Genomic DNA, 26,296 nt, shown 5'->3' on the forward strand with positions numbered 1-26,296 from the left:
CAGCCTCTGAGCAGTTAAAAAATAAATGCCTTTTACTCTCAGATGCACCCCTCAGGCCCACTCAGTCTTTCCTTATTTCAGACCTATTTCTGAGGAGCTTGGCCAGTCCACAGCATGAAGATGCAAACACAAGGTGTGAAGGTCTCCGCTCCCATTGCTACCACCCCCATCCGCAGTGCATTCCCCACTAGCAGGAGTGGCTACATGATTCCGATGTTCTTTCTTGCTGAGCGCAGACACAGCCTCAGCCCAGCATTCTAGACCACCAAGGGTTAGTTACTGGTCATCTTTCCCACAACTAGAAGCCTTATCTCAGGTCTCCTCCTGGAGAAAGACAGCATAATCTGAGTGTGAAAATGATAGTAACTGCAATGAATAAAAACATTTCAAATATTTTTTACATCCTTGAATTCATAAAGATGCTTTTTTTAAAAGAAGGTCACCTCTGGAGGATACACTAACCCTTTATTCTGAAAACAGATAAATTAAGGGAAAGATTAAATCAAGCATTTAATTTACCTTTCCTATAAAAGATGCTCCTCAGGGAAATCATAAAGCTGATGTGGAAAAGTTATTCAACAAATAAGCAGTGATAGAATTAGAATGTCATTACTTCAAACCTCTAATGAAAAAATGCCTCTAAGCAATGACAATTAATAGCTTGTAAAGCCATTACACAAAAGGCTGTTAGGAAACTCTATAATGGACAGACCAGGCTGGCAACACCTGAACCACTGATGAATCTTGAACATCACAAAAAGAATGGAGACCCAGCCACTACATGCCCTCTGGCATGGTCACTAGGAAGCATGCGGTACTACCCACAGTACCACCTATAAAGTACTCTTGCAAAAAATCTGAATCTGATAAGGCTTCTAGGCTAAAACTACCAGTGTATAGGAAAAACAGAATCATGTTAATGACACCACGGGGATAGAATCTGAAAAATCCAGAATGTGGGAAATTCCAAGGGACAAATGATCTGGGTTCCTCAACAAATGAATGGCAGGAAAAAGCCTCAGAAAATAAAGAGGCCACAGCCAGGCATATGGAAACCAGCAAGAAGCAAAAGACAACAGCAAGAAAGATAGAAAATTGATAAAGAGCCATTCCAAGTATTTAAAAGGCACTTCACATGGCAGCCATTTGGTGTCAGGGCAAACCTGCATTAAAAACACAGCTTTGGGCTTCCCTGGTGGCGCAGTGGTTAAGAATCTGCCTGCCAATGCATGGGACACGGGTTTGAGCCCTGGTCAGGGAAGATCCTACATGCCGTGGAGAAACTAAGCCTGTGCGCCACAACTACTGAGCCTGAGCTCTAGAGCCCGTAAGCCACAACTACTGAGCCCACGTGCCACAACTACTGAAGCCCGCATGCCTAGAGCCCGTGCTCCACAACAAGAGAAGCCACCACAATGAGAAGCCTGCACACTGCAACGAAGAGTAGCCCCCGCTCACCCCAACTAGAGAAAGCCCACGTGCAGCAACAAAGACCTAACGCAGCCAAAAATAATTAATTAATTTAAAAAAGAAAAAAAACCCAGCTTTGCGTCAAATCAGTCCTATTCTTGCCCCAATGACGTGTATCTTTGTAAATGTGACCCTCATCATTAAGAAAATGTCAATAACTATCTATAAATATGTTAGGAAGTACAGAAATCCATAATTTGCTAAGATTTCTGTAATTAAATAACAGAGCTTTGGGTGTTTGAACTGATCATTTAAACTATATGAAAACAGAATATAAGTGTAGATGAGGGTATGGAGAAATTGGAATCCTTGTGCACTGTTGGTGTAAATGTAAAATATTTTTTTACATTATACTGTTTTCCACAGCTTAAAAAAAATCTTAAAAACAAATCAACAGCCTCGGAGCAGTTTAAAAATAAATGCCGCTGTGGAAAACAGTATAATTGACCTTCAAAAAATTAAAAGTAAAATTACCGTATGATCCAACAATTCACTTCTGAGTATACGTTCAAAAGAATTAAAAGCAGCATCTCAAAAAGATATTTGCAGACCCATGTTTGTAGCAGCATTATTCCCAATAGCTAAAACATGGAAGCAACCCAAGTGTTTATCAAAGGATAAACAGATAAGCAAAATGTGATATATACATGCAGTGGGATATTATTCAGCCTTAGAAAGAAAAGAAATCCTGACACATGCTACAAAACAGATGTATCTTGAGGATATTATGCTGAGTGAAATAAACCAGTCACAAAAAGAGGAATATTATATGATTACACTTATATGAGGTCGTTAGAGTAGTAGTCACAATCACAGAGACAGAAAGGAGAATGGTGGTTGCCAGGGGCTGAGGCAGAAATGGGGAGTTCTCATTTAGTTGGTGTAGAGTTTCAGTTTTACAAGATGATAAGGTTTATGGAGATTAATGGTGGTGATGGTTGCACAAAAACTGTGAATGTACTTAATGCCCCCTAACTGTACACTTAAAAATGGCTAAGATGATAAATTTTATGTTATGTGTACTTTACCACAATATTTACATTTTAAGAAAAAATTATGTGAACGAAATATTCATATATCTAGGATGATTCTTTTCTAGAGGTATCAAAAAAACCAAGGTTTTACAGTAGAAACCCCAGCAATGACATAATCAAAGTGAATTAGAGTCCCACCTGGGCAGTTTTAGCTACACTAGTCACTTCCATAAGCAGGTACATTTCTAGGTGGAGACAGTTCTCCTTCAGGAACTCTCAGAGTTAAAGAAATTCAGCAACATTTTTCTGCTTGAAATGAATGCAAAGTATTTTAAACAGTGTTGATGACAGATGTGCTTCATTTTCCAAAGAAGGCGCTTTTGAAATTCTCTTATGAGCTTAAAACTGGAATCTACATTTTAAAGAATCACAGAAGAAAGCAAAATTGTTTGCACCTTTTACAAAAGAACATCTGTGAGCAGTAAAACTATAGTTGCAAATTCTCTAAATGTTGAGCTTGAAATAATGCCATCAACACTGTATACAAAGAAGTTCCCGCACTGGCTCTGAGATTCATATACAGTCTGTACTTTGTATTCATGAGTTCAACACCACATCTGCATATTCAACCAACCGTGGATCAAAAATATTCTTTAAAAAAATTCCAGAAAGTTTCAAAAAACAAAATTTGAATTTGCCTTGTGCCAGAGACTGTTTACATAGTATTTACAACTATTTACGTAGTATTTATATTGTGTTAGGTATGATAAGTAATCTAGAGGTGATTTAAAGTATAAGGAAGGACATTAGGTAATATGCAAATACTACACTATTTTATAAGGGACTAGTGCATCCTCAGATTTTGGTATTGGCCAGAGTCCAAACAAATCCCCGTGGATACTGAGGGACAACTCTAACAGCATAGGTGTCAGGGCAGCCAGGAGAACACTGTTGCCTAATAAGTTTAATCATGACAACAAAAATGTGAGATCAACTCTGTGTCTCTTTTCAGAGCACCAGAGGAGGAGAGTGTGTGTGTGTGTGTGTGTGTGTGTGTGTGTGTGTCAGTGAGAGAGAGAGAGACAAAGAGAGAGACAGAGAGAGAGAAAGATTGATTTTCTGAGTTCCTGAAGTGGAAAAAAAATTTTTAAAGAGAAAGAAAATAAGGTTTGGGCCCCATAATCTGTTCAGACTGAAGCCTTTAACCACCATCAGGCCATGGATAGACAAGAATATGCCAAATGACAGGTTATCCCAAAACAATTAAGGCAAACCTAAGATAGGAAACTATAGACAATAGTGAGAGGGTAGCTGGGAGGCAGCATGGTGTCAGTCTGCCTGGGTTCAAATCTCAGGTCTACCCCAGTGTGAACTTGAACAAGCAATTGTGACACCTCTGAACCTCAGCTTTGTAATCTATAAAATGGTACTAATAATCACACTTAATTTGTAGGGTTTTTGTGGAGATTAAATGAGATAATGTAGGAGAAGCCCAGACCAGATCATTCTGCACCCAGTCAATGGTCATGACTATTATTTCTAAGAGCAATACAACCTGTGCCATTTTTCTATTTCCTACACAGCAGCCCATGTGACTCCCAAATCTATTACTTCTAGCCCAGACCTTTTTCCTGAAAGCTAGACCACTTAATGAAAAGAAAGAAGAAAAAGACTGAAGCATAAAAGAGTCTAAAAGACCCTAAAAAAGACTCTCACTAGAGTTAAGCTGCAAAGATCTGCTGCAGAGAAAACTGATTTAAAACACCGGGATTTATTCATAACTATACAAAAGGAAGCAGGCTCGCTGAAGACTGTCTGGCCAAGGGCAGGGGCTTACAACAGGGAAGAAAGGCAACACGTATTCAGATATTAAATATCTTTAGAACTTGTTCCTCGTGGCATTATTTAGCAGGGAGACGGTACCAAAGGGTGTTTTTCTCAGTCTTTTTTTTTCCAACTATGGTTTATTAAATGTCCTCTAGGCACTGGGAGTACAATGGAGAGTTGTATTCTGTGTCCTCATAGGACAAAGGAAGTTGAGGAAGACAGACGATTACGGCAAAACATGATAAGTGCCCTGTGACAGGGGAAATCTGCTATTTTCTGCAAATAGCTACTGAGGCTCTGAGTGAAGAGGTCAGGGAAAGTGTTCCTGAAAGAAGTGATATTGGAGCTGTTTCTCAGAGGATGAAGAGTAAGCCACTGCCGAGAATTAGAAAGAGTTCTCCCAGGGAGTTCCCTGGTGGCCTTGTGGTTAGGATTCAGGGCTTTCACCGCCATGGCCCAGGTTCAATCTCTGGTCGGGGAACTGAGAGCCGCAAGCCATGCGGTCAAAAAAGAAAGAAAGAAAGAAAGAGTGTTCCAGAACATGCCAAAAGGCTGGAGGAGAGAGCAAGCATGCCTCCCTGGAGGAAATCAAATCTTTGAGGATGGCTGCAGCCCAGACTTTAATGCAGAAAATAGTGAGAGTGGAAGCTGAGAAATGAACGGGGTACCCCGTGAACCAGTTAGATAAAAAGACTGGGTTTTATTATTGGCAATTGAGAGTTGACAACTGATTTTAACCCAGGAATGACACGATTGGGTTCTTCATTTTGAAGGGTGATACTCCCTGCAGCATGGAAAAGGGAGGTGGTAGACATGAATTAAGTGGACACCAGGGATGGAGGGCTCTGAGAGGGGCCCAAGTGGTTAGATGGTAGGTAGTAGAATTGTCAGGAGATGGAGATTGATTTCATGGTGTTGGAATGAGAAAGAGGGAGTTAAGGGCAACTCCTAGATTTCTGCCTGTCGAGGTGGAGGTAAAATGCTACTCACCAAAGTAGGGACACTGGAGGGAGAGAAACTGGGGAGAAGGGAGGGGAAAGTGACTGGGTCAGTTATTTCCTTTGTTCCTGAAGCATTTGCAAGAAATCCAAGTAGAAATGCTCAGAAGGCAGGTAAACATATGGGCCTTGAGAAGAAAACTTGTGCTGAGCCTGAATGTGTACCTCCGATGTGGCCCCAGCAGGACCCTGATCCTGGAGGAAGCAGACAGCAAGAGAAGGCACCAGAGTGACTACTCTCAGGAAATAGGTCAGAATCATCAGAAAACCAGCCTGATGCCGAAACTGTGGCTCTACTACCTCGACTTGGGCTCATCAATCCGCTGCATCGACCTCCTCTATAACCAGCCAATCCTAATGGACAAGCCGTGGACAAACAAGGACTTGTTTAAACTGATACATTACTCTTCCTTGTGGAGCTCTGTGGCTTTGCCTTTGTTAGCCCCACCCTTGCCCTTGGTCTTCAACAGGACTGCTCCCTTTTGTATATTATGAACAAATCCCCAATGTTTGAAATCACTTTTTTCTGCAGCTTAGCTCTCGCTATGCCTCAGGTCCCCCCACCCCACCCCTTCATTTGTCTATATCTCAAGAAAGAGGTCTGGACTAAAAATAATATATTCAGGAGTCAAACAGGCTACTGCATAGGAAATAAAATAGAAAAATGCCACAGGTTATACAGCCCTTAGAGATCAACAGTGCACATAACCGTCTGAGTGGTTCTGAGAAATCACTTGAGAAAAAAACAACCTGCTTAACTTTATTTAACCCAGTCTGTCTAAATCATCTGACCCTAAAATGTTTCTTCCTTCCAAATAACCCTTACAGAACTAGTGTTTGGAGAACATTTTGATAAATGATAGTTTAGGCATTTTTCATGAGGTAAGTTTGTTGGTCCTCTTATTTGTATAAGTACATATATTTTATAACAAAAATAATATCAACCAAGTTACATGACGTTTCTCAGCTATCTCCTCACTGAAGTAGTCTCACTATTAAATGCCTTGCAAACCAAGGTACTACTACTATTCACTTTGCCAGAAGAGCTACAATTGTAAGCCTATTCTTCAGCAGGAATTAACCAGCCTCCAGAGAAGTACATCTAAATGTGAAGGCTATCAGGTACTTTGAGAACCTGATGGAAGTTAGGTACCATCTCCCTAGAGGCACAATTGCATATCTTCATCTAACATATACAATCAAGGGCTTCACAACCCTAAATCTCAGGTGAAGAATTTCTGCTGTACATGGCACTAAAACAATTTAAACCTATCTGATGATAGCCAAAGTAACAGTGCTCTTGAAATCAAAAGTCCTTTGCACTTGGACCTCGAATGAAGCCCATCCTTTGATCAATAACTAAAGCCAGTATCTCCAGTGCCAACTGCCTTCTAGATTCCAGGTTTGCCTGTAGCTCTGCAGCTGGCACCGTCTTTCCAATCAAATTCTATTATTTGCCACATTGTTCTATAGTGCATCATGGTAGATTTTCTCCTGAAATTCATGCTTTCAATATCCTATTTGAACTCCCCATCAAAGAGGCCAAGTAATACTGAAGGACTCTGAAGAGCTTACCTGTTTATGGTAGAAAGAACACTAAACTGACAGACAGGAATTTTTTCCAGAATCCATCATTTACAAGGTGTGTAATCCTGGAAAAGTCACTCTATTTCTCTAGGCTTCATATTTTTCAATTATGAAATGAGTACAATAATTGAGGACCTTTCTGTCTCACAATGTTGCTGTGACAAACCAATATGATAATGCCCAAGAAAATACTTTGGAAATTATGAGGTTATATATAAGTGTAAGAGATAGTGATGATGATGATGATGATGATATCTCTAACTACTGTGAATGAGACCAATAATTATTTATTCATAGCATTATAGTTGTTGGTTCTAATTTTATTGTGAGTCATCACCACTTGGACAATAAGTTGTATTTGAGCTTGAGTCGAAATTTCCCATGTAAGGTAACTGGCAGTATATCAGATTCACTGCCTTTATGTGTGGAATATGGTCACCATCTATTTTATAGTCTTGCTACTTGGTTGTTGTTCTTTAATGTTGTGCTCAAGCCACAGTTGAATTGTTTACCACAACTCTTGCTTTTTAAATTCAAATAAGTGAATTAAAAAAAATAACTTGCCTGAACAAATGTTTCATCTCTAGGAATTTGTCCTTGCAGTTTCTCATCTCTTGCATTGAAAGTATAGTCATTACACAAGTTAAATTATAGTTTCTATCTAAGTTTTTTAAAGAAATAGATGAAAAGCATTTGTATTATTAGTTACCTGCCTGAGGATATAAGAAATAAGAATGTCAGTTTCCCCTAGATTCTAACCTACATTTGACAATCTCATGCCTGTTCTCTGTTCAGTCCCTACAGCTCTCTTCAGGATCTATGTCCAGGGTGGGTACAAACCCATTTATACACTAATTGTGGGAGGCACTCATAGTCCCTACCATGTCCCACATTGTTACCAAATCCTAGTGGCATCCAACAGGCAGAAAGAAAACAAACAGTTCCATCTTTATTTTGGAAACTCACAAGGCTAGTTGCAGATGAAAGTAAATAGATTTTAAAGCCCTCTTGAAATAAAATTTTTACATAAAGGCAGATGTTAGTGTAACATAATTTATGTGGTATATAAGCCATATCAAGACAGCCTACTTAAAAAAAAAGATTATATGTGAAGGAATTTGTATGCCTGTTAGCATAACTGACATCATCTTGGGCCCTTACAGTTTCTCCTGTCCTTCTGCTGGCCCTTCCCAGGACTGTGCTGTGCAGCGAACCACTTCTCTGTCATCAAGGGCTTTGTAGGTAATAATCATAAGGACCAGGTAGCCTCTACACTCTTTTAGTCCCCAAACCATGATGAAAACCTTCCCTGACATATTCCTGGCACCCATGAGTCTAGTGACCCATTCATAAACATTGTTTCCAAGCACGTACCCCCATACCCCAGGTTAACTATAAAATTGTCCCAGTGGCCCCTCGGCAGTGCAGAGTACAGCTGTGAATGCTTCCAGGTCATTGTCTGCCCAGTTGCAATCCCACCCTGTAAGTTATTCTATAATAAATCAATCCACTGATTATACGGAGATGCCTGCCTCATTTTTCGGTCTTAAGATGCTTCCTCAGTTCAATGGGCACTTTTCGTTCCCTTCGTCCTTCAACAGAATTCAGAGAAGACTACATTTGAAAGTAGAAATTTGGAACTATGACTAGATTCAGTTAATCCATTTACTTTACTAATTCTTTATAAATAAATAAATAACCACTGAATATAGGGTGGTTTACATCAATCTGTCCATCCATCCATCTGTCAGATATGGTCCCTGCATGCATGGCATTTATAAACAAGTGGGAGAGAAAATCAAAAACAAAGCAAAGTGGTATGTAATTCCACGTTTGATGAGTTCAGTGAATATCTATCGAGAGAAAGATAGGAGGTGAAGAGGCCTACTTTGCTCAGATGACCAGAGAAGGCCTACCTGAGGACATGACAGTTAAGCTCAGAGCTGGAGAGAAGTCTAGGCAAAGAGAAGAGTGACTGCAAAAACCCGAAGGTATGAAGGAGCTTGGCATGTCTGAAGAACTACAGGAAGACTTGTGTTAGAGTCCAGTGAGGGGAGAAGGAAAAGATGCTGGATCAAATTGGTCAAATATCGATAGGCCTGGTTAAATGTTAAATTTCGATCTAAATGCAAAGGAAAGCTTTTGAAAGATTTTAAGCAGGGGGGGTTAACAGATCAGATTTACTACTTAAAGGCAAGAGGCGAAAACGGAAAGATGAATTAAGTAGCTGCTACAATAGGCCAGACAAGATATGCTGGCTGGGGCTTCCCTGGTGGCGCAGTGGTTGAGAGTCCGCCTGCCGATGCAGGGGACACGGGTTCGTGCCCCAGTACGGGAAGATCCCACATGCTGCAGAGCGGCTGGTCCCGTGAACCATGGCCACTGAGCCTGTGCATCCGGAGCCTGTGCTCCACAACGGGAGAGGCCACAACAGTGAGAGGCCCACGTACCGCAAAAAATAAAAAAGATATGCTGGCTGTTTGGACTATGGTGGTGGCAGCTGGTGGGGGCGGGGAGTGGACATTTGAGATGTATTTAGGAGGTAGAATGTAAAGGATTTGGCAGTATGTTGGAAATTGAGGGTGAGGCAGTGGGAGAAATCAAGGATGACTCCTAAGTATCTATCTTGAGCAAGTAGGCAGGTGGGGACTATGCCTGACCCTGTTTGAGGTCAAAGATGACTCACCAGGTGCCCAAGGATCACCCTCTGCCTTGGGCTGTACGAGTGGATGCACTACTTTAATTCCACCAGGTGGTACAAATGATGGACTGAGGTTAATTTTAACCATATCCTTCCCAGTGTGCTTGTTAGCTATCCAAATTGTCTTCTTTTTCCATGTTGAATAGAAAATACGATCACCAAAAAGGGACATCGCAAAAAAATTGTGCCTAAAAACAACAAGGAAAACACATAAAGAATGGCAGAACATTTCTTCTGGGCTTATTAAAGTTTCACTTCATTTCAATTTATTGTCTGAATTTTAATCACCTACATTTTCAATTGTTTCTCATTTAGGGTTAGAAACAGATATTAAGTTTAATTTTTTCTTTATGTAGACATAGTCTGAATTAATAGGATACGATTTTTAGCTGCAGATCCATTCTCATTCTTTTGCCTCTCAGCACATAAGTGTGGTGAAAATAAAATAGGGAAGAAAACAGGAACAGGATAAGAGTGGACTTCAGGTTGTGTCAATTTTGCACACCTAATTGCTGCCTCCTGCCACAAGCTAGAGTCAGTTGCTGGCAAGATAGCAAATCAAATGAAAGACAGATGCTTCACAAAACATATGACATAGTAATTCCAAAAAGAATAATTATAACCAGCATGTGAAAATTTATTATATGCCAAATACTCTGTTAATTATTTTTATTTGTGTTTCTTTACTTAATCTTCACAATAATCCCAAGAAATAAGTCCTATTATTATCCCCACTGTATGGCTCTCAGCATAACTGATGCCATCTTGGGCCCATACAATTCTTCCTATCCTTCCGCTGACCCTACCCAGGACTGTACTGTGCAGTAAATAACTTCTCTGTTGTCAAGAGCTTTGTAAATAATAGATATTGTTTAATAATCATTAGGATCGGGTGGCCTCTATCCTCTCTTAGTCCCCATAAAATGATGAAGACCTTCACTGCCATATTTCCAGCACCCACAAGACTTAGGAATAAATCTTAACTGAGGAATGCACTTCCTGTTTCCAAGCACATATCCCCATACCCTAGGTTAACTGTAAAATTGTCTCAGTGGCCCCTTGAGAGTGTGGAGTGAAGCTACAAATGCTCTGGATCGCTGCCCACCCAATCCCACCCTCTGAGAAAGTTACCCTATAATATACTGATCCATTGCTTATATGGAGCTGCCTGCCTTGTTCTTCAGTCTCAAAATACCATTTCAGTTCAGTGGGCACTTTTTGTTCCCTCCCTAATCCGACACCCACATTAAAGGAAACAGGATGAGAGAAGTGGTGTAACCTGCCCAAGTCACTCACCTAATGAATAGTAAATCTGGGACTTGAGCTCAAGTTTTTGGACTCCAAAATCTGTACTAAACCACTACACCAGTTTAGCTGACAAAAGTAAAATTAATTTCTTCAAATGGCAATTGTGTTATTTTATACCAAAAGCAAATCTTACTGTGTGCGATGTTTGTTAAAATGGACGGAACCTCCATCGTAATCACAGGAACAAATATAAGAACTGCTTCTTTCTCTATAGTACTGAATCCAAAAGAGCCGTTTATCAAGCATATCCAATGACACAGCTGTTATTTTCTCTGATGTCTCTAACAGAAGCTTCACTTCCACACCACCGAGATCTGCTCTGTGAAGGCTGCCCGCCACCTCTGAAGACCAAAACATAAACCTGAGGGCAAACACATCATGTAGACACATAATTGAATGTAAGGTCACTGAAATGGCTGACTTCTCTCAGTTTTTCAGTAATCCCCGGATGTCTGCACAGGACAAGTTTGACTATTTTGAATGAAAATTCAATTCAACAAATATTTATTGCCCTGTTATGGCAATTCCGTGTGATTTCAACTTAGAAGGAGAATTACGCTTCTCTAGCAGGAAACCATGATAGTCAAGAGTGCTACTGGTAGAGCGAGCCTGCCTTAGTTCAAACCCAGGCAAATGCCCTATTGAAAATGGTGTTTGTGCATTGTAAAAGAGAGTCTTGGCCTCAATCAGGAGGTCTCTTTAAGTCAAAATGTTATGATTCCATGAATTTCAGATTTTGAAATATATTTCAATGTCCAAAACCAGCAGAATTTACCTTTCTACTGGATCAACTGCTATATTTGCAGGATATTTTAAGGCGCTTAAGAGAACACGGGAATTGTTTCCTTTCATATCTGTTACTGTAATGATTCCTTCCTGTTGATTTGACCAAATAAGTTCTTCATTGATCCAATTTATTGCCATTCCTGAAACATTTTTCTCTATCTTGCAGATTTTCTGTAAAATCAAATTTTAAAATTGTTATTAATATTTCCCCATTCACAACAAAATTGTTTTTATTGTTATGTATCAAAGTTTATTCTTTTAAGTTCTTGTCATTTTTGTGCATTCCCAAAATTTAAATGATAAACTAGTCATAGATACCATGCCATTATTCAGATGCAATATTCATCCTCCCATGTGAATATTTCTGGGCATAGTATTTATATCACAGCTTTGAGATGAAAATTTATTCTATATTTATTGAAATTAGGCAATCAGCCATAAAGTATTAATAGTTTCAACTATAGTAACAGTGGAATTTCCATGCTACATTAAGGTTAGTTTTTTCAATTCCATTTGCTAACGGATTTTTCCAGGTTCTCACCTGAACCCAATTCCAAGCTTTGCTAAATTCTGGCAAGATTCCCTTGGAGTTTGTGCATAGGGGCATGAAGTAGATTAATTTCTTCTGGCCCCTCTTCCTCCCTTTATAAAGGGACCTTCCAGGTCCCTCCTTTTCTAAAAGTCCTCAGTGCCTTCAGGCTCTGTCCCCAGGATCTGAATAGCAGGGCTTTTCTTTATGCTCTCTCATGATAAAAACAACTTAACCAAACCTCAGTTATCTCCTAGTTCCAGCATGCGCAGGTAAACCGGTCCTCTAGGTGTGTGGAGGGTGAGAGATTGGAGGAAGCCCTGATTTGTACCATGGCAGATTCCTGTGGTGGAAATATTCCCACAGTCACTGATTTTCAGCTACCAATGTGAAATCAGCAAACACAGAGTTGGGCAGAAATCAGTCTCAGGAGTCTGTGCTATTCCTACATCCCATACAAAGTAATCTAGCCAATCCATTTAACTAATTGCTAATATATTAGTTCACCCCGGTAAATTGTTTGCCTTTTAATGGTTGTCCTTTTTAAACAATGTTTTAACCCAAAGCAGGGACTAATACTAGTGGATTTTAGGCTTCAGGCCAATCCTTTCCTAATGACTTGCCACAAATTCCACAACTATTTAATGTTTCTTCCTGTTCTCTGACAGGAAACCCTCCAAATTCTTAAACTCAAGATTTTGAAACTAGTCTACAGATGGCTGGAGAGTAATGAGTAGCCATCTTTGTTAAAAGTGAGATTAGTAAGTATTAGAGATGTGATAAAACAGATTAGTGCCTAATTGAAGGCTTTAAGAATAATTGGAGGGAGAAAGTTGTGTTTAAAAAAAAAAAAACCAAAAAACAAACAGCAGGCACATTGTGTTGGGAATAAATGCTTAAGGTTTCTCTGGCCACCTGCTCTCTGTAATCCACCTCCCAGGAGAGACCATTCCTGCTGGGACTCATTTAAGGGTTCTACTAATTAAGAAGAAAGATAAAAGATCTTTTGTATGTGATTGAAGCAAAATATTTTATATCTATCACCTGCTTTATTATTTTTTTTCCAGAGTGTGAACACCTTGAGGATAAAAAGAAAAAAGATTTTCTTCCTAAATATTAGGTGCAAAAACCCATGACAGAGATTTTAAACAGATGAGACAGGGTTTCTCAACCTCAGCACGACTGACATTGGGGGCCTGGTAATTCTTTGTTGTGGGGGACTGTCCTACATATTGTAGGATGATTAGCAGAATCCCTGGCCTCTAGCACATCTTCTCTTCTCCCCAGTCCAGTTGTGACAATCAAAAATATTTCTTGACATTGCCAAATGTCCCCTGAGGGGCAAAATTGCCACCAGCTGAGAACCACTGGAGTAGAAAATAATCATGTAAATAATCTGTTTTAACCATAAAATGGTGATCTGGCTTAATAAACTTACATCTTTTCAAAATTACATTGACATCCTCCTCACTTTCTCCTGTTGGGGACTTCTGAATATCAATGCCACATGCATGGGCTTGTTCGGTAACATGATACCACAGATGCAGATTAAATAAATACCTACATATGCCAGACGGGTATTTGCAATGTAATGTAATTTTCATTTATCTATATGTTATGAATTTGCTATATCATATTTGACAGCCTGTTCAAAAATCCCTCAAATGCCATGGGAAATGGTACTTTACCTCTTGGCTTGTCCCATTCAGAAAAACTCTTCGCAAAAGTTGTCTTTCTAGATCGACCCAATAGATTCTTTCTTCATTGTAATGAAAATCCATGATCATGGATACGCCAGCATCTGCCACCAATTGCTCATGATTAGTTCCTTCTAAGTCAATCCTAAAGATCCTGTTTCCATGCGAGAAAATTAAGAAGGGTGCAGGACCTGCATGGGAAGAAAGAAACCAAACAGTATATTTTCAACAATATTTTATCTGATTAAGACAAAATACTTCCCCATGACAAATAGCACAAGCAGAATTAATTTTTTATTTTTTTTGTTTGCACAATTTTTTTGGTTGTGCTGCATGGCATGGCATGTAGGATCTTATTTCCCCAACCAGGTATCGAACCCGTGCCCCCTGCTTTGGAAGTTTGGAGTCTTAAACACTGGACTGCCAGAGAAGTCCCCACAATTAATTTTTTAAGTCCTGCTTTTATATTTTAAATAAATACCATTGTTTAGATAATAAAGACTTCCTGTAGGTGTTCACAATTAATTTTGTAAATACTTTTCTCCACAAATTGATTGTAAGAAATGAACATTGACAAATTATGAAAAAAGAAATATTTGAAGAGAAAGACACTTTCTAGCTTAATGTTATATTTATGTTCAAAAAGAAACTACCTACTGTATCCTATTGTAGAGGGTCTGTATGAATGTCAAATTTCATTATGTAAATTGGAAATAAAATTTCAGATATTACCGTTTTGGAAATGGATCTCCCTCCTCTAGTCTTACCTTATGAACAGAGCATCCAGGTTACTGACAAAGAAGAACATGGTGAAACCTAGAGGTCTTGAGCGGAATCAGGAAAAATTGAAATGCTGTCCATGAAAGCTCTGAAATATTTTGTCCCTGTTAATGTTGCCACATAAAATTTACGACTCCCAGTTAAATTTGAATTGCATGTATATTGCATGGGACATCCTTTACCCTAAAAAAGTATTCACTGTTTACCTGAAATTCAAAATTCAAGTAACTGAGTGCCCTAAACTTTTATTTGCCAAATCGGAGTAGTGGACCTCAGTGGATCTCTTGATTCCTACAAGGCCTTGCCCTGTATCCTAACCCTATGCCTGGGGTCCCGTCCTGTTCCAGGTGATGACCATCTACCCACTCAGACTCCCAAGTACTCCACACCTGCTTGGGAAGCTGATACCTCTCTTTGGAAATCTCAGCAGAAATTATTGGCCGTCCACATGGAGCTTGCCTCCAATGCTCCAAGACGATGTCAGGGCACCGTGTCATACTCTGCAGCCACGGTTAGCAAGGGTTAGTTTCCTTGGTCTTTCCGGACTGAGGGTGAAGAGGCTTCTGCCATTCTGCCTTTAGATAACTATCCCAGTTAACCACTGGGATGAGTGGGGAATTGCAGAAGAATTCTAACACATTCTCACTGCCCTGCTGGGCTGACTCCATTCTGTTTTAATATTAAACCGTAATAACTTAATGTGACATAATAAATGTGTTTACTGTTCTAAGGATTTCAAATGATGATGAATTAACATCCTCTTACTTGGGGATTATGTTCTAGAGTCAGAAACACTAGCTCCACTTTAGAGAATATATTGGAATAGAGATACAAGAGAAGGGAGAAGTGTAAGATTGTGAGAGTTTTGAAATAGGTGCCTTTATAAATGTCTAAAAGAATTGGCTCAAATCACTCTTCCCATATCTTTTCCACAGCACAAGACCCCTGGCAGAGATGTGTAGGACAGCCCATTCTCCATTGCCATTCTAGCTGTAGAATCAGATGTATAACAGGAGAAATGGAAAGGGCATTAAACTGAGAGCCAGGAGGCCTGGTTTCCAGCCCTGGCTCACTAGTTTCTCTGGACATCTCACAGGACCTCCCCAGCCCATATCAGAGGACTACTGGGGAAAGAAAATGAAATTATAGATATGAAACTATTTCATTATTTGTGAAGCACTACACAAATATGATTTGCCATTACTTATTCCCACAACCAAGGTCTCACTACGTAGGGTTGTAGCACTGTTCAGGTTTGAACCTGTGGACTGGAATGTCGCTATAACTCATTTCTCTTATAGCAATGTATCACGGAGAAAAGGAAGGCATAGGAAAAGACACCCTAAATAGACAGCTACTAATCTGTGGGCCACAGATTGCTGCAGGCCTGTGGATTTGTTGCCAGGAGTCCTCTCTTTGAAATGTGTATCATGCATGCTGTGTAAACTGAATAGATGTGTCAATACATGTTATTAATTTTCTAATGCATTGATACATTGATGAGATCGATAAAACATTTGATTCATTCCAAAGTACTATTAAATAGGTTTCCAGGTAAAAAAAGGAGAAAGGAAAAACACTCTAAACATTTTAGACAGAACATAGCATAATGCTTTGTACATAGTAAGTACTCAAAATTTTTTCCTAAATCAATAAATTAATGAAGAAATAATTGTATTTTTAATTTGTCTGGGCTTTTTACCAATATGAATGAAGACATAGACACTAGCAGATCTACCAAATTAATAAAAGCAGAATCTATTCTATGTTGTCATTTTACTAACAACAACAATAATAATAATAACAAACTTTCACATCCTGGTCTCATTGATCCTTAATATAACACCACGGGCTAGATGGGCCAGATATTACAGTCAATGAATCAAAGAGAAAAAATAAATCTGAAAAACACTTAGATCCATAAGGCACAGACCATAGCATTAACTTCAATAGCTTTTCAAAAAACAAATATTTATGAAAATACTAAGTATGAATAATGAATAACTTTTATCTTCAGATTTTTCTCATTCACGGGTGAATCCTAGCATCCAGTGTTTTATCATAGCTCTCAGAACTAGAAGACCCTACACATTACCTAGTTCAGTGTTTCCCAAAACTGTTTGTTCAAAACAATCACACAGGGTGCTCTGTGTGCACACGTGTGTGTGTGTGTGTGTGTGTGTGTGTGTATGTGTATTTGTGTGTGTGTGTATCTTTTGCAGATCCCTTCTCTGGAAATTCCATTTCAGTAAGGCTGGACTGAGGACTAGGAATCTGTTTTCTGAATAGACAATCCAGGTGATACTTATATCTTGGTGAATTTGGAAATTGTAGATCTAGTTCAGATGAGGAAATTCAGCGACGCTTCCCAGAGTCCCACCTACAGTTGATGGTAGAGCTGGAATTAGAATCCATGTACTATCCTCTCAACACAGTACTCTTTCCTGCATTGCTCTGGGTTATGTGTCAAGACATTACAATCTTCATTTTACTTCTGTAACAGATTTTTATTCCACCTCCCTCAAAACACCATTCCTACATTGTCAGCATCATTTTGTGTAAACCAGGGCCTGGGATGAATATTTGTGAAAATGAATTGTAATATGATTTAAAAGAGAGTTAAAGACTTTGAGCATTAGGCCTGGTGAAATAGTCATTAGACTGTAGGACACTGGAAATGATAAATAAGTTAGTGTTTTTTCAAACCTGTCAAAGACTCTATAAACACTGGTATGTGGTACAATGTGTGGATTTGTCAGCAGGGTGTGCACATTTGAACAGCTAAACTTTCCCATGTCAAAACCCGCAGCATTTATTTTGGGTGCAGTTCAGTGAGAAGGAAGTGCATAGAAAATCAAACATCATGTCTAAGGAATACAAACCCAAAGACAGCAAACAGGTCACAGCAAATCAATTGGAACCTCTGACTTCTCAACCTGGGGATTAGTAGGGGATCTTCAGGAATTAGAAAGGAGTCCAGAATGTTTGGAGCACATTGAAGATCTGGGGCCTCCATAGCACAGAGGTCAATTATAAAAAGCAGTTTTTGATTGAAAGGGGTGGGGATGTGGGTGGCAGAAACAGAATATTTCACAACCATCACCCCTTCATCTGCTCTGAGTCTGGAGAAGCAGCCCCACCCAGGGAAATGAGAAGAGAAATTGACTGTCTTCTTTGGGGCTTGGGGGCAAAAGCTCGTGGGACCTGGTTTACACATCAAGGATACTGGCAGGCATGTTAGCAAGACATGCCAACACTTAGTCTTCTCAGGCCAACACTGCCACCGGCCCTCACCGCCACAGGTTTCCTGCTCTAAATCTGGAAGCAGACTGAAGAAGGCTCACAGGACAAAAGAGAAAATGGAACTCTGGATTTTCAGGATTCAATGACACTATGAGAAAAGAATGTAGATTTAAACTGACGGGCCTGATGTAAGAAAGCCTGACACCTCCTTACCTGCTCCTACCTAAGCCCCTGATAGGAGTCATTTATTCCTAACTCCCAAGGGGCTGACTTGAATAATATCTGGGTTTTATGAAGTGCAGAAAGTTTTATTTCACTCTAAAAGGCTATCCTCATCTTCTTTTTTTCAATTCCTTTTCCTTTTCCTAAAAGGGCACACATTTACTTTTTGAGCAATCACGGCTTTCTTCTCAGCTTACTCATTAGGGTCAAAATTCAGGACAGATGAGATAGAAGCCAGGTGACTCAGAAATAATACATTGAATACAAACAGTTTATACAACTCAATAACAAAACAACCCAATCAAAAAATGGGCAGAAGATCTAAATAGATATTTCTCCAAAAAAGACATACAGATGACCAAAAAGCACATGAAAAATGCTCAACATCACTAATTATTAGAGAAATGCAAATCAAAACTACAGTGAGGTATCACCTCACACCGGTCAGAATGGCCATCATCAAAAAATCTACAAACAATAAATGCTGGAGAGGGTGTGGAGAAAAGGGAACCCTCTTGCACTGTTGGTGGTAATGTAAATTGATACAGCCAGTATGCAGAATAGTATGGAGGGTCCTTAAAAAACTAAAAACAGAACTACCATATAACTCAGCCATCCCACTACTGGGCATACACAGAGAAAACCATAATTCAAAAAGTCATGTACCACAATGTTCATTGCAGCTCTATTTACAATAACCAGGACATGGAAACAACCTAAGTGTCCATCAACAGATGAATGGATAAAGAAGATGTGGCACATATATACAATGGAATATTACTCAGCCATAAAAAAAAGAAACGGACTTTATTTATTTGTAGTGAGGTGGATGGACCTAGAGTCTGTCATACAGAGTGAAGTAAGTCAGAAAGAGAAAAACAAATACCATATGCTAACACATATATATGGAATCTAAAAAAAAAACAAACAAAAAAAGGTTCTGAAGAACCTAGGGGCAGGACAGGAATAAAGATGCAGATGTAGAGAATGGACTTGAGGGGAAGGGTAAGCTGGGACAAAGTGAGAGAGTGGCATGGACTTATATACACTACCAAATGTAAAATAGATAGCTAGTGGAAGCAGCCACATAGCACAGGGAGATCAGCTTGGTGCTTTGTGACCACCTAGAGGGGTGGGATAGGGAGGGTTGGAGTGAGACACAAGAGGGAGGAGATATGGGGATATATGTATATGTATAGCTGATTCACTTCGTTATAAAGCAGAAAGTAAAATAAAAAAGTCTGCAAATAACAAATTCTGGAGAGGGTATGGAGAAAAGGCAACCCTCCTACACTGGTGGTGGGAATGTAAGTTGGTGCAGCCACTATGGAGAACAGTATGGAGGTTCCTCAGAAAACTAAAAATAGAATTACCATATGATCCAGCAATCCCACTCCTGGGCATATATCCACACAAGACTATAACTCAAAAACCTACATGCACCCCTATGTTCATAGCAGCACTATTCACAATAACCAAGACATGGAAACAACCTAAATGTCTATCAACAGATAAATGGATAAAGAAGATGTGGTACATATATACAATGGAATATTAGCCATAAAAAAATGAAATCATGCCATTTTCAGCAACATGGATGAACCCAGAGATTATCATACTAAGCAAAGTAAGTCCGAAAGAGAAAGACAAATACCATATGATATCACTTATATGTGGAATCTAAAATACTACACAAATGAACATATCTATGAAACAGAAACAGACTCACAGAGATAGAGAACAGGCTTGTGGTTGCCAAGGGGCAGGGGGCCAGGCAGGAGGGAACAATTGGGAGTTTGGGAATAACAGATGCAAACTATATATATACAGGATGGATAAACAACAGGGTCCTACTGTATAGCACAGGGAACTATATTCAATATCCTGTGGTAAACCATAATGGAAAAGAATATGAAAAAATATATATAAGTGAATCACTTTGCTGTACAGCAGAAATTAACACAACATTGTAAATCGACTCTATGTCAATAAAATTTTTTTAATAAGAAATAATACATCTAGAAAGGTGAGCCAGGAGATGTGAACTTAAACTGCTACCAAACCAAAATTGGGTCCTCTTACCTGTGCACAGTAAAGCCATTCTACAGACACCAGGTTGTGATTTGAAGGAAAGTGCAGCGTTTATTGTAGGGAGTCATACAAGGAGTCCAGGATAGCCAGTGCTCAGAAACCTTGGACTCCCCCATGGGTTACAGCAAATCATTCCGGATGCGCAGGCTCAGCAGCCATCGCTCACGGGCCCAGCCGCTCCGCGGCATGTGGGATCTTCTCGGACAAGGGCACGAACCCGTGTCCCCCGCATCGGCAGGTGGACTCTCAACCACTGCGCCACCAGCAAAGCATTTTTAAAGGAAGGTGAGGGAATGGCATCCCAGGCTGTGTGATCAGCTCGCGCACAATTCTCTGATTGGTTGATGGCGAGGTAACAGGGCGGCGTCACAGGGGTTAACTATATTCATCCTTAAGCTCCAACAGGTGTGTGCTGGGGGCAGTGCTGTGTGCTCACGGTCATCAAGTAGTTAATTTCTTCCATTTGGTGGGGGTATTAGCATCTGTAAAACAACTCAGGAAATGTGCATCCAATACTGTTATCTAGGTCCTACAAAGAGGAGCTGAAGCAGAGGGGAGGGGGGAGGGGTCTGTCGTGGGACGGCCCCGTAGGGTCCTGCTCAGTTACAAAATCTTAATTCTGCAAGGAAAGCTCTGAAAAATGTGAAGATTGCCACCCTAGTCCCTGAGTGGTGGTAGAAATGAGTCATCTGGAGCAAAAAATAGCCCCTTCCTGACCCTCAGCCACATTCTCATTATCAAGCTAAAGAAAATCCATTACCAGGTGCTCAGGATAGTAACTGAGGCTAGCAAGTTCTAGAAAATTAAACTTGTTCTTTTCAACAGAGCCACTCAGAGTCTTTAATGTGCTATTACACACTTTGATTCTCCAAGAAGGTGGGTGGTAAATACCATCAGAATAGTAACAGCCAACATTTTGAGTGTTCTCTGGGGTAGCACATTAAATGCATTATTTGATTTAATTGGGTAACGTTAGGAGGTAGATGCTCCCGGCATCTTCATTTTACAGAAAAAGAAACTGAAGTTTAGAGCCATTAACTTGCTACAAGTCACATGTCCAATACATAACCAACTGGGGGTTTAAAGCCATGTCTTTCTGATCACAGATTTAGCTTTTGAACATCATGCTTATCCCAAACTGAATTCATCAGGAACTCATTGTTTAGCGTCTTGTAGTTCAGCTCCGTCAAGGAACCCACTTCAGGAAGCTGACCAAAAGGCTGGATTCTCTGCATCCATCCATGTTCCAGGAACTAATTAGAAAGTGGGTCTCTTTCAGTGGATTCCTATAACTACATCACCTGGATATTTTTATATCTAATTCTATAATATGTTGCATCCCATATATAATGTATTCCCTGGGTTCCTTGACTCATGGCCCCTTTTTCTCCATCTTCAAAGCCAGCAGTGTATCATCTTCAAATGTCTCTCTGTTTCCATCGTCTTCTTTCTCCTTTGACATTCTGGCCTCCCTCTCTTAAGGATGCTGGTGAGTACATTTAGGATTCACCTAGATAATCCAGGATAATCACCCCATTTCAAGATCACATATGTGAAGTCCCTTTTGCCATGTAAGGTCACATTCACAAGTTCCAGGAATGAAGACATAGATATATTTGGGGGCCATATTCAGCCTAAAACAGTTAACAATGGTGAACATCTTTTCATGGATTTATTTATTATCCTTATATCCTTTTGTTGAATGTATCTGTTTAAATCCTTTGCCCATTTTAAACTGGTTATTTATTTTCTCATTATTGTATTTGAAAGGTTTTTAAAAAATATATGTTGGATACAAGTCCTTTGTCAGATACCTGCTTTGCAAATGTTTTCTTCCAGCACACAGCTTGTGTTTCCATCCTCTTGACATTGTCTATGGCAGAGCAAAAGTTTCCATTTTGATGAGGTACAATTTATAATTTTTTTCCTTTGTATATCATGTTTTTGGTGTCATTTCTAAGAACTCAACTCCAGGACATAAAGATTTCTATGTTTTCTCCTAAAAGCTTTAAACTTTTACATCTTAAATTTAGATCTATAATCTATTTTGAGTTAATCTTTGTATAAGGTGTGTGGTTTAGGTTGAGATTATTTTGCTCGTGGATGTCTAATTGATCCAACCTCATACGTTGAAAAGACTATCCTTTCTCTATTGAATTGCTTCTGCACCTTTGTCAAAGATCAAATGACCATATTTATGTAAGTCTATTTCTGGACTTTCTTGTCTGTTCCATTAATTTATGTGTCTATCACTCAGCTTATACCACAGCTCACTATCACTTTTTTTTTTGGCCGTGCTGTACTTGGGACCTTAGTTCCCCGACCAGGCATCGAACCCGTGCCCTCTGCAGTGAAAGTGCAGAGTCCACTGGACTGCCAGGGAATTCCTCACTATAACTTTTTAAAAACTCATAATAATGCAGTTTTGCAGAACAGTGAATGCTGGCAGAAGGTTCCTGTGCTGTAGGTAATCCTTCATCTTAAGTAAGCATGTTTATCCCTCAGCTTGTCAGCATAAATTATGCTCAATTTTATTTAAAGATTAATGTTACCATACTAAAATGCATTCCCCAACATTAAAATTTTTTTCCAGATGTTTCTCACAAACACACACACACACACACATACACACACATGGAAATCACTATCTTGAACTGTCCTCTGAGTTTTGCCTCTGTATTTTCTACTTTCTGCTGGACATTTCCAGTTGCAGATGTCACACAGCCTCAAAAGTCCCTCTGCATGTTAAAAACTGAGTTTATGCAGGGACTTCCCTGGTGGCGCAGTGGTTGAGAGTCCGCCTGCCGATGCAGGGGACACGGCTTCGTGCCCCGGTCCGGGAAGATCCCACATGCCGCGGAGTGGCTGGGCCCGTGAGCCATGGCCGCTGAGCCTGCGCGTCCGGAGCCTGTGCTCCGCAACGGGAGAGGCCACAGCAGTGAGAGGCCCGTGTACCACAAAAAAAAAAAAAAAAAAAATGAGTTTATGCAACATTCATTTGCATCTATTGAAAAGATTGAATTTAATATAGGAGTTAAAATTTTGGTTTAAAGTTCAATATGTTTTGATATTTAGTCTTTGATAACGGTCACAGACAAAATAGATATTTCACAATTGTATCTATATCAAATACAAGAAATGCTTCATTGGCTATATTTACAAAATCACAAAATATGTTTTTAAATTACATCTATCAATTATTCACAAATTTTATTGAATTAGACTAGCAAATTTCTGCCTTCCTGTATTTTAATCAGTAAACGCAAACTAACAAGGTGTGGCATTTTATATTTTTAGCAAGTGGAATTGAAAGGACAAAAATTCTTAATTTATAAGTTTTAAAAACAGTTGGGAAAACTCTGTTTACAGGATTTTTTTTTAAGAATGCAGACACGAGAGGTTTTTTGTTTTGTTTTGTTTTTTTGTTTCTTCAGAGTAAATCAGTAAATTGCACTGTGTACCAGAGGTCAGATAGGTGTCACAGAAGAAAAAAAGAAAGAAAAAGAAAAAGAGGGGTGGGCAGTAACAGGATGGGTGGAGCAGGTTAGAACTGTGGTCAGAGAAGGTCTCATGGGGGAAGTGACATTGAGAAAAGACAGAAGAGCAGGGTGGGCCAAGTAGATATGTGGGGTAAGAGCCTTCCAACCAGAAAGAAGAGCCAGTGCAAAGGCCCTGAGGTAGATAAGAGAGAGTTTTTAATAAGTGACATACTGACATTGATTCAACAACCAAATCACATGACAATAGAAACATTTCCAACATCATCAGTTTTCAAACCACTCTCTTCATCATAAATTTCCTACAATCAGCAAGTCACTTTCTCACTCGTTGTTAGAATGTCATCTTTAACTGAAAGGGATAAAGTTCTGTTGTTTTAGTTACTTTTTGAGTAGCATACCACTGACACCAATTTATCATCACAGAAAAGGTAAAAAAATTTGAAATACTTCTCCCTTTTTAAAAAGAAAAATATGTAACATTTGATCATTGTCATAAGTGCTTTGCTTCCAGATACTCTGCAGGAAGCACGTGGGACAAATATTTTCATGGTTATTCCCCATTCAACACAAAGTATTACAAAGAATCTAGTTTAGTCTTGTTTTTATAGAAATAATGACATCAGTGATGCCCCACTGCACTTTGTGCAATTCCAGTTTCAGTGATTTTGCTGCCCTGATTCCCTGTGAAACTGTGGAGACTATACTGTAGGGTCTGCTGTCACCTCACCCAAGAATGCTTTTTGTTGATGTTCCAGTAAATGCAGTGGCTCCATTGCCACTGAGTACATGCGTACTATTTTTTTTCACAATATATTTGTTAATATATAAAGAAGTCATTGACTACTGAGAAAATTTCTTCTCTGATGCATCTTTCTTTTATTGGCTTATAAAAAAGTATCTCAGTTCTTTGTGCATTTCATTGTTGAAACAGAGAGGCAAATACAAGAGTGGCTAAGATCCCTGGCACTGGAGACAGAATACCCATGTTGACTCTTTATTGGCTCCACTATTAGTTATAATAGCTGTGTGACTTTCAGCTCATTACTTAACCTCTCTGAATAGGTTCCTTCATCTTGGAAATGGAAATGATAATAGTACTTTATAGGATTATTATGAAGACTAATTCATGCCAAGACCTTAGAATTTTCCCTTACATATAGTGAGTTCTCAGTAAATGTTCACTCTTAGTCTCTAGAAAATACCATAAGCTGAGATATAGCAGAAACGCCTTTACTCTCACTCAAACTGTATAATTTTTCTAATACTTACTTCTTTAAAATTTCAGTAATGCCTTCTGTGAAGTTTTCAGTAGTATTTGCTGACAAAAGAACACATTTAATCTGTTGCCATGTGGTTTTCCATGTATTACTTTAGGCATGTTCTACCACAGCAAGGAGGAGGAAGACAAGTATTTCACTAATAGTGTGAGGTTTTACCTTTTTTTTTTTGGCAGTCCAGACTTGTGAGGGGAGTTTATTTTTACATTGATGATTATAACTCCTATTGCCAGAGACCACATTAGCCCTAATGACTAAAAAACTTAGGCAACAGTCACAAAAATTTTGTTATTGCATATTTCAACTTATAAAGGCTTTACCATTTTTGCTGTAATGTCAGAAACCTCAAGGGAGCCTTCTAACTTTTTATCAGTAAGCTTATGGTATGTAGTCTTGCATATCATAACTTTGAACACAACTGTGAAAATCATAAAGAGTTAATCTTCACATTCTGGATACTTATTCTTAAACATCTTGCTTGTCCTGATGGCTTCATTAGCTAACATTTTGAGGCAAATTTTCACTTGTTTCGAGATTTATCACTAATAATAGTAGTAAGCATAAATCCATTTTTCAGGCTTCCTTCTTGTTAATTTCTCCTTTTTGTCAAATCTAAATGTTTTTATCCCTTATGCAGCCAACAAAGAGCTCATTCTAAGAATAAGGGGTCAGTGCTGTTCTTTCCTCATTATCTTCTTGGGCTTGCATTATTAGCATTGTCTGCCATCTTTACCTCCTTTTCAGGAGGGTTTTTAAGTCACTTGTTAGATTTTGTAAGAGTTAGCTTTGATAAAACCAACTAATATGGTCCATAAGGCATCAGGTAAACTGCGGCCCACCCACACCTCGCCCTCTAAGCTGAGAACCTCACTGTCCCTCAGGATACCCTGGGCATCTGGATCAGTGATGTCATCACTGTCAGTCCAAACACATAACTGATGTTCAATAAATATTTGTTGAATTGATTTGAATTAATTCATTGGTATAATTGGTGTATTTATAAAAGGAAATCTCAGTCCTGCTTTCAAAGCGCTTTCAACATAGAGAGCTAGTAACAGACTTTCCTTACACTAACTTAACATTATTAATACTTTTCAATCGAAAGAAGTAATAAAATCATTACATTGATGGGTTTTCAACATCAATTGTGGGAGGTAACATGTGCTTGGTATATATTGTAAAATGAGTTGAGGGTCCTGAATTCCAGTTCTCTTAGGAACCTGGTGAGTTAGTTCATTCCTCTGGATTTCAACCTCTCATCTGTAACATGAGGCAGTTGGGCTGGATGATTTATGAAGATCCTTTC

General features: G+C 39.2%; 1 protein-coding gene across 1 annotated transcript in view; it reads right to left on the minus strand.

Moving 5' to 3' along the window:
- The window catches only part of EGF (epidermal growth factor), a gene marked incomplete at both ends in the record, with an annotated part of 91,858 nt that overhangs the window by 55,506 nt on the left and 10,056 nt on the right, over positions 1 to 26,296 (minus strand). The window contains 4 exons of the mRNA XM_079707682.1: positions 9,543 to 9,745; positions 10,999 to 11,226; positions 11,641 to 11,822; positions 13,869 to 14,068. Coding sequence (XP_079563808.1) covers positions 9,543 to 9,745; positions 10,999 to 11,226; positions 11,641 to 11,822; positions 13,869 to 14,068 — 813 coding nt within the window. The remainder of the gene's footprint in view (positions 1 to 9,542; positions 9,746 to 10,998; positions 11,227 to 11,640; positions 11,823 to 13,868; positions 14,069 to 26,296) is intronic.

This window comes from Hyperoodon ampullatus (assembly GCF_949752795.1).
Source record: "Hyperoodon ampullatus genome assembly, chromosome: 1".
NCBI classification, from domain to species: Eukaryota; Metazoa; Chordata; class Mammalia; order Artiodactyla; family Ziphiidae; genus Hyperoodon; species Hyperoodon ampullatus.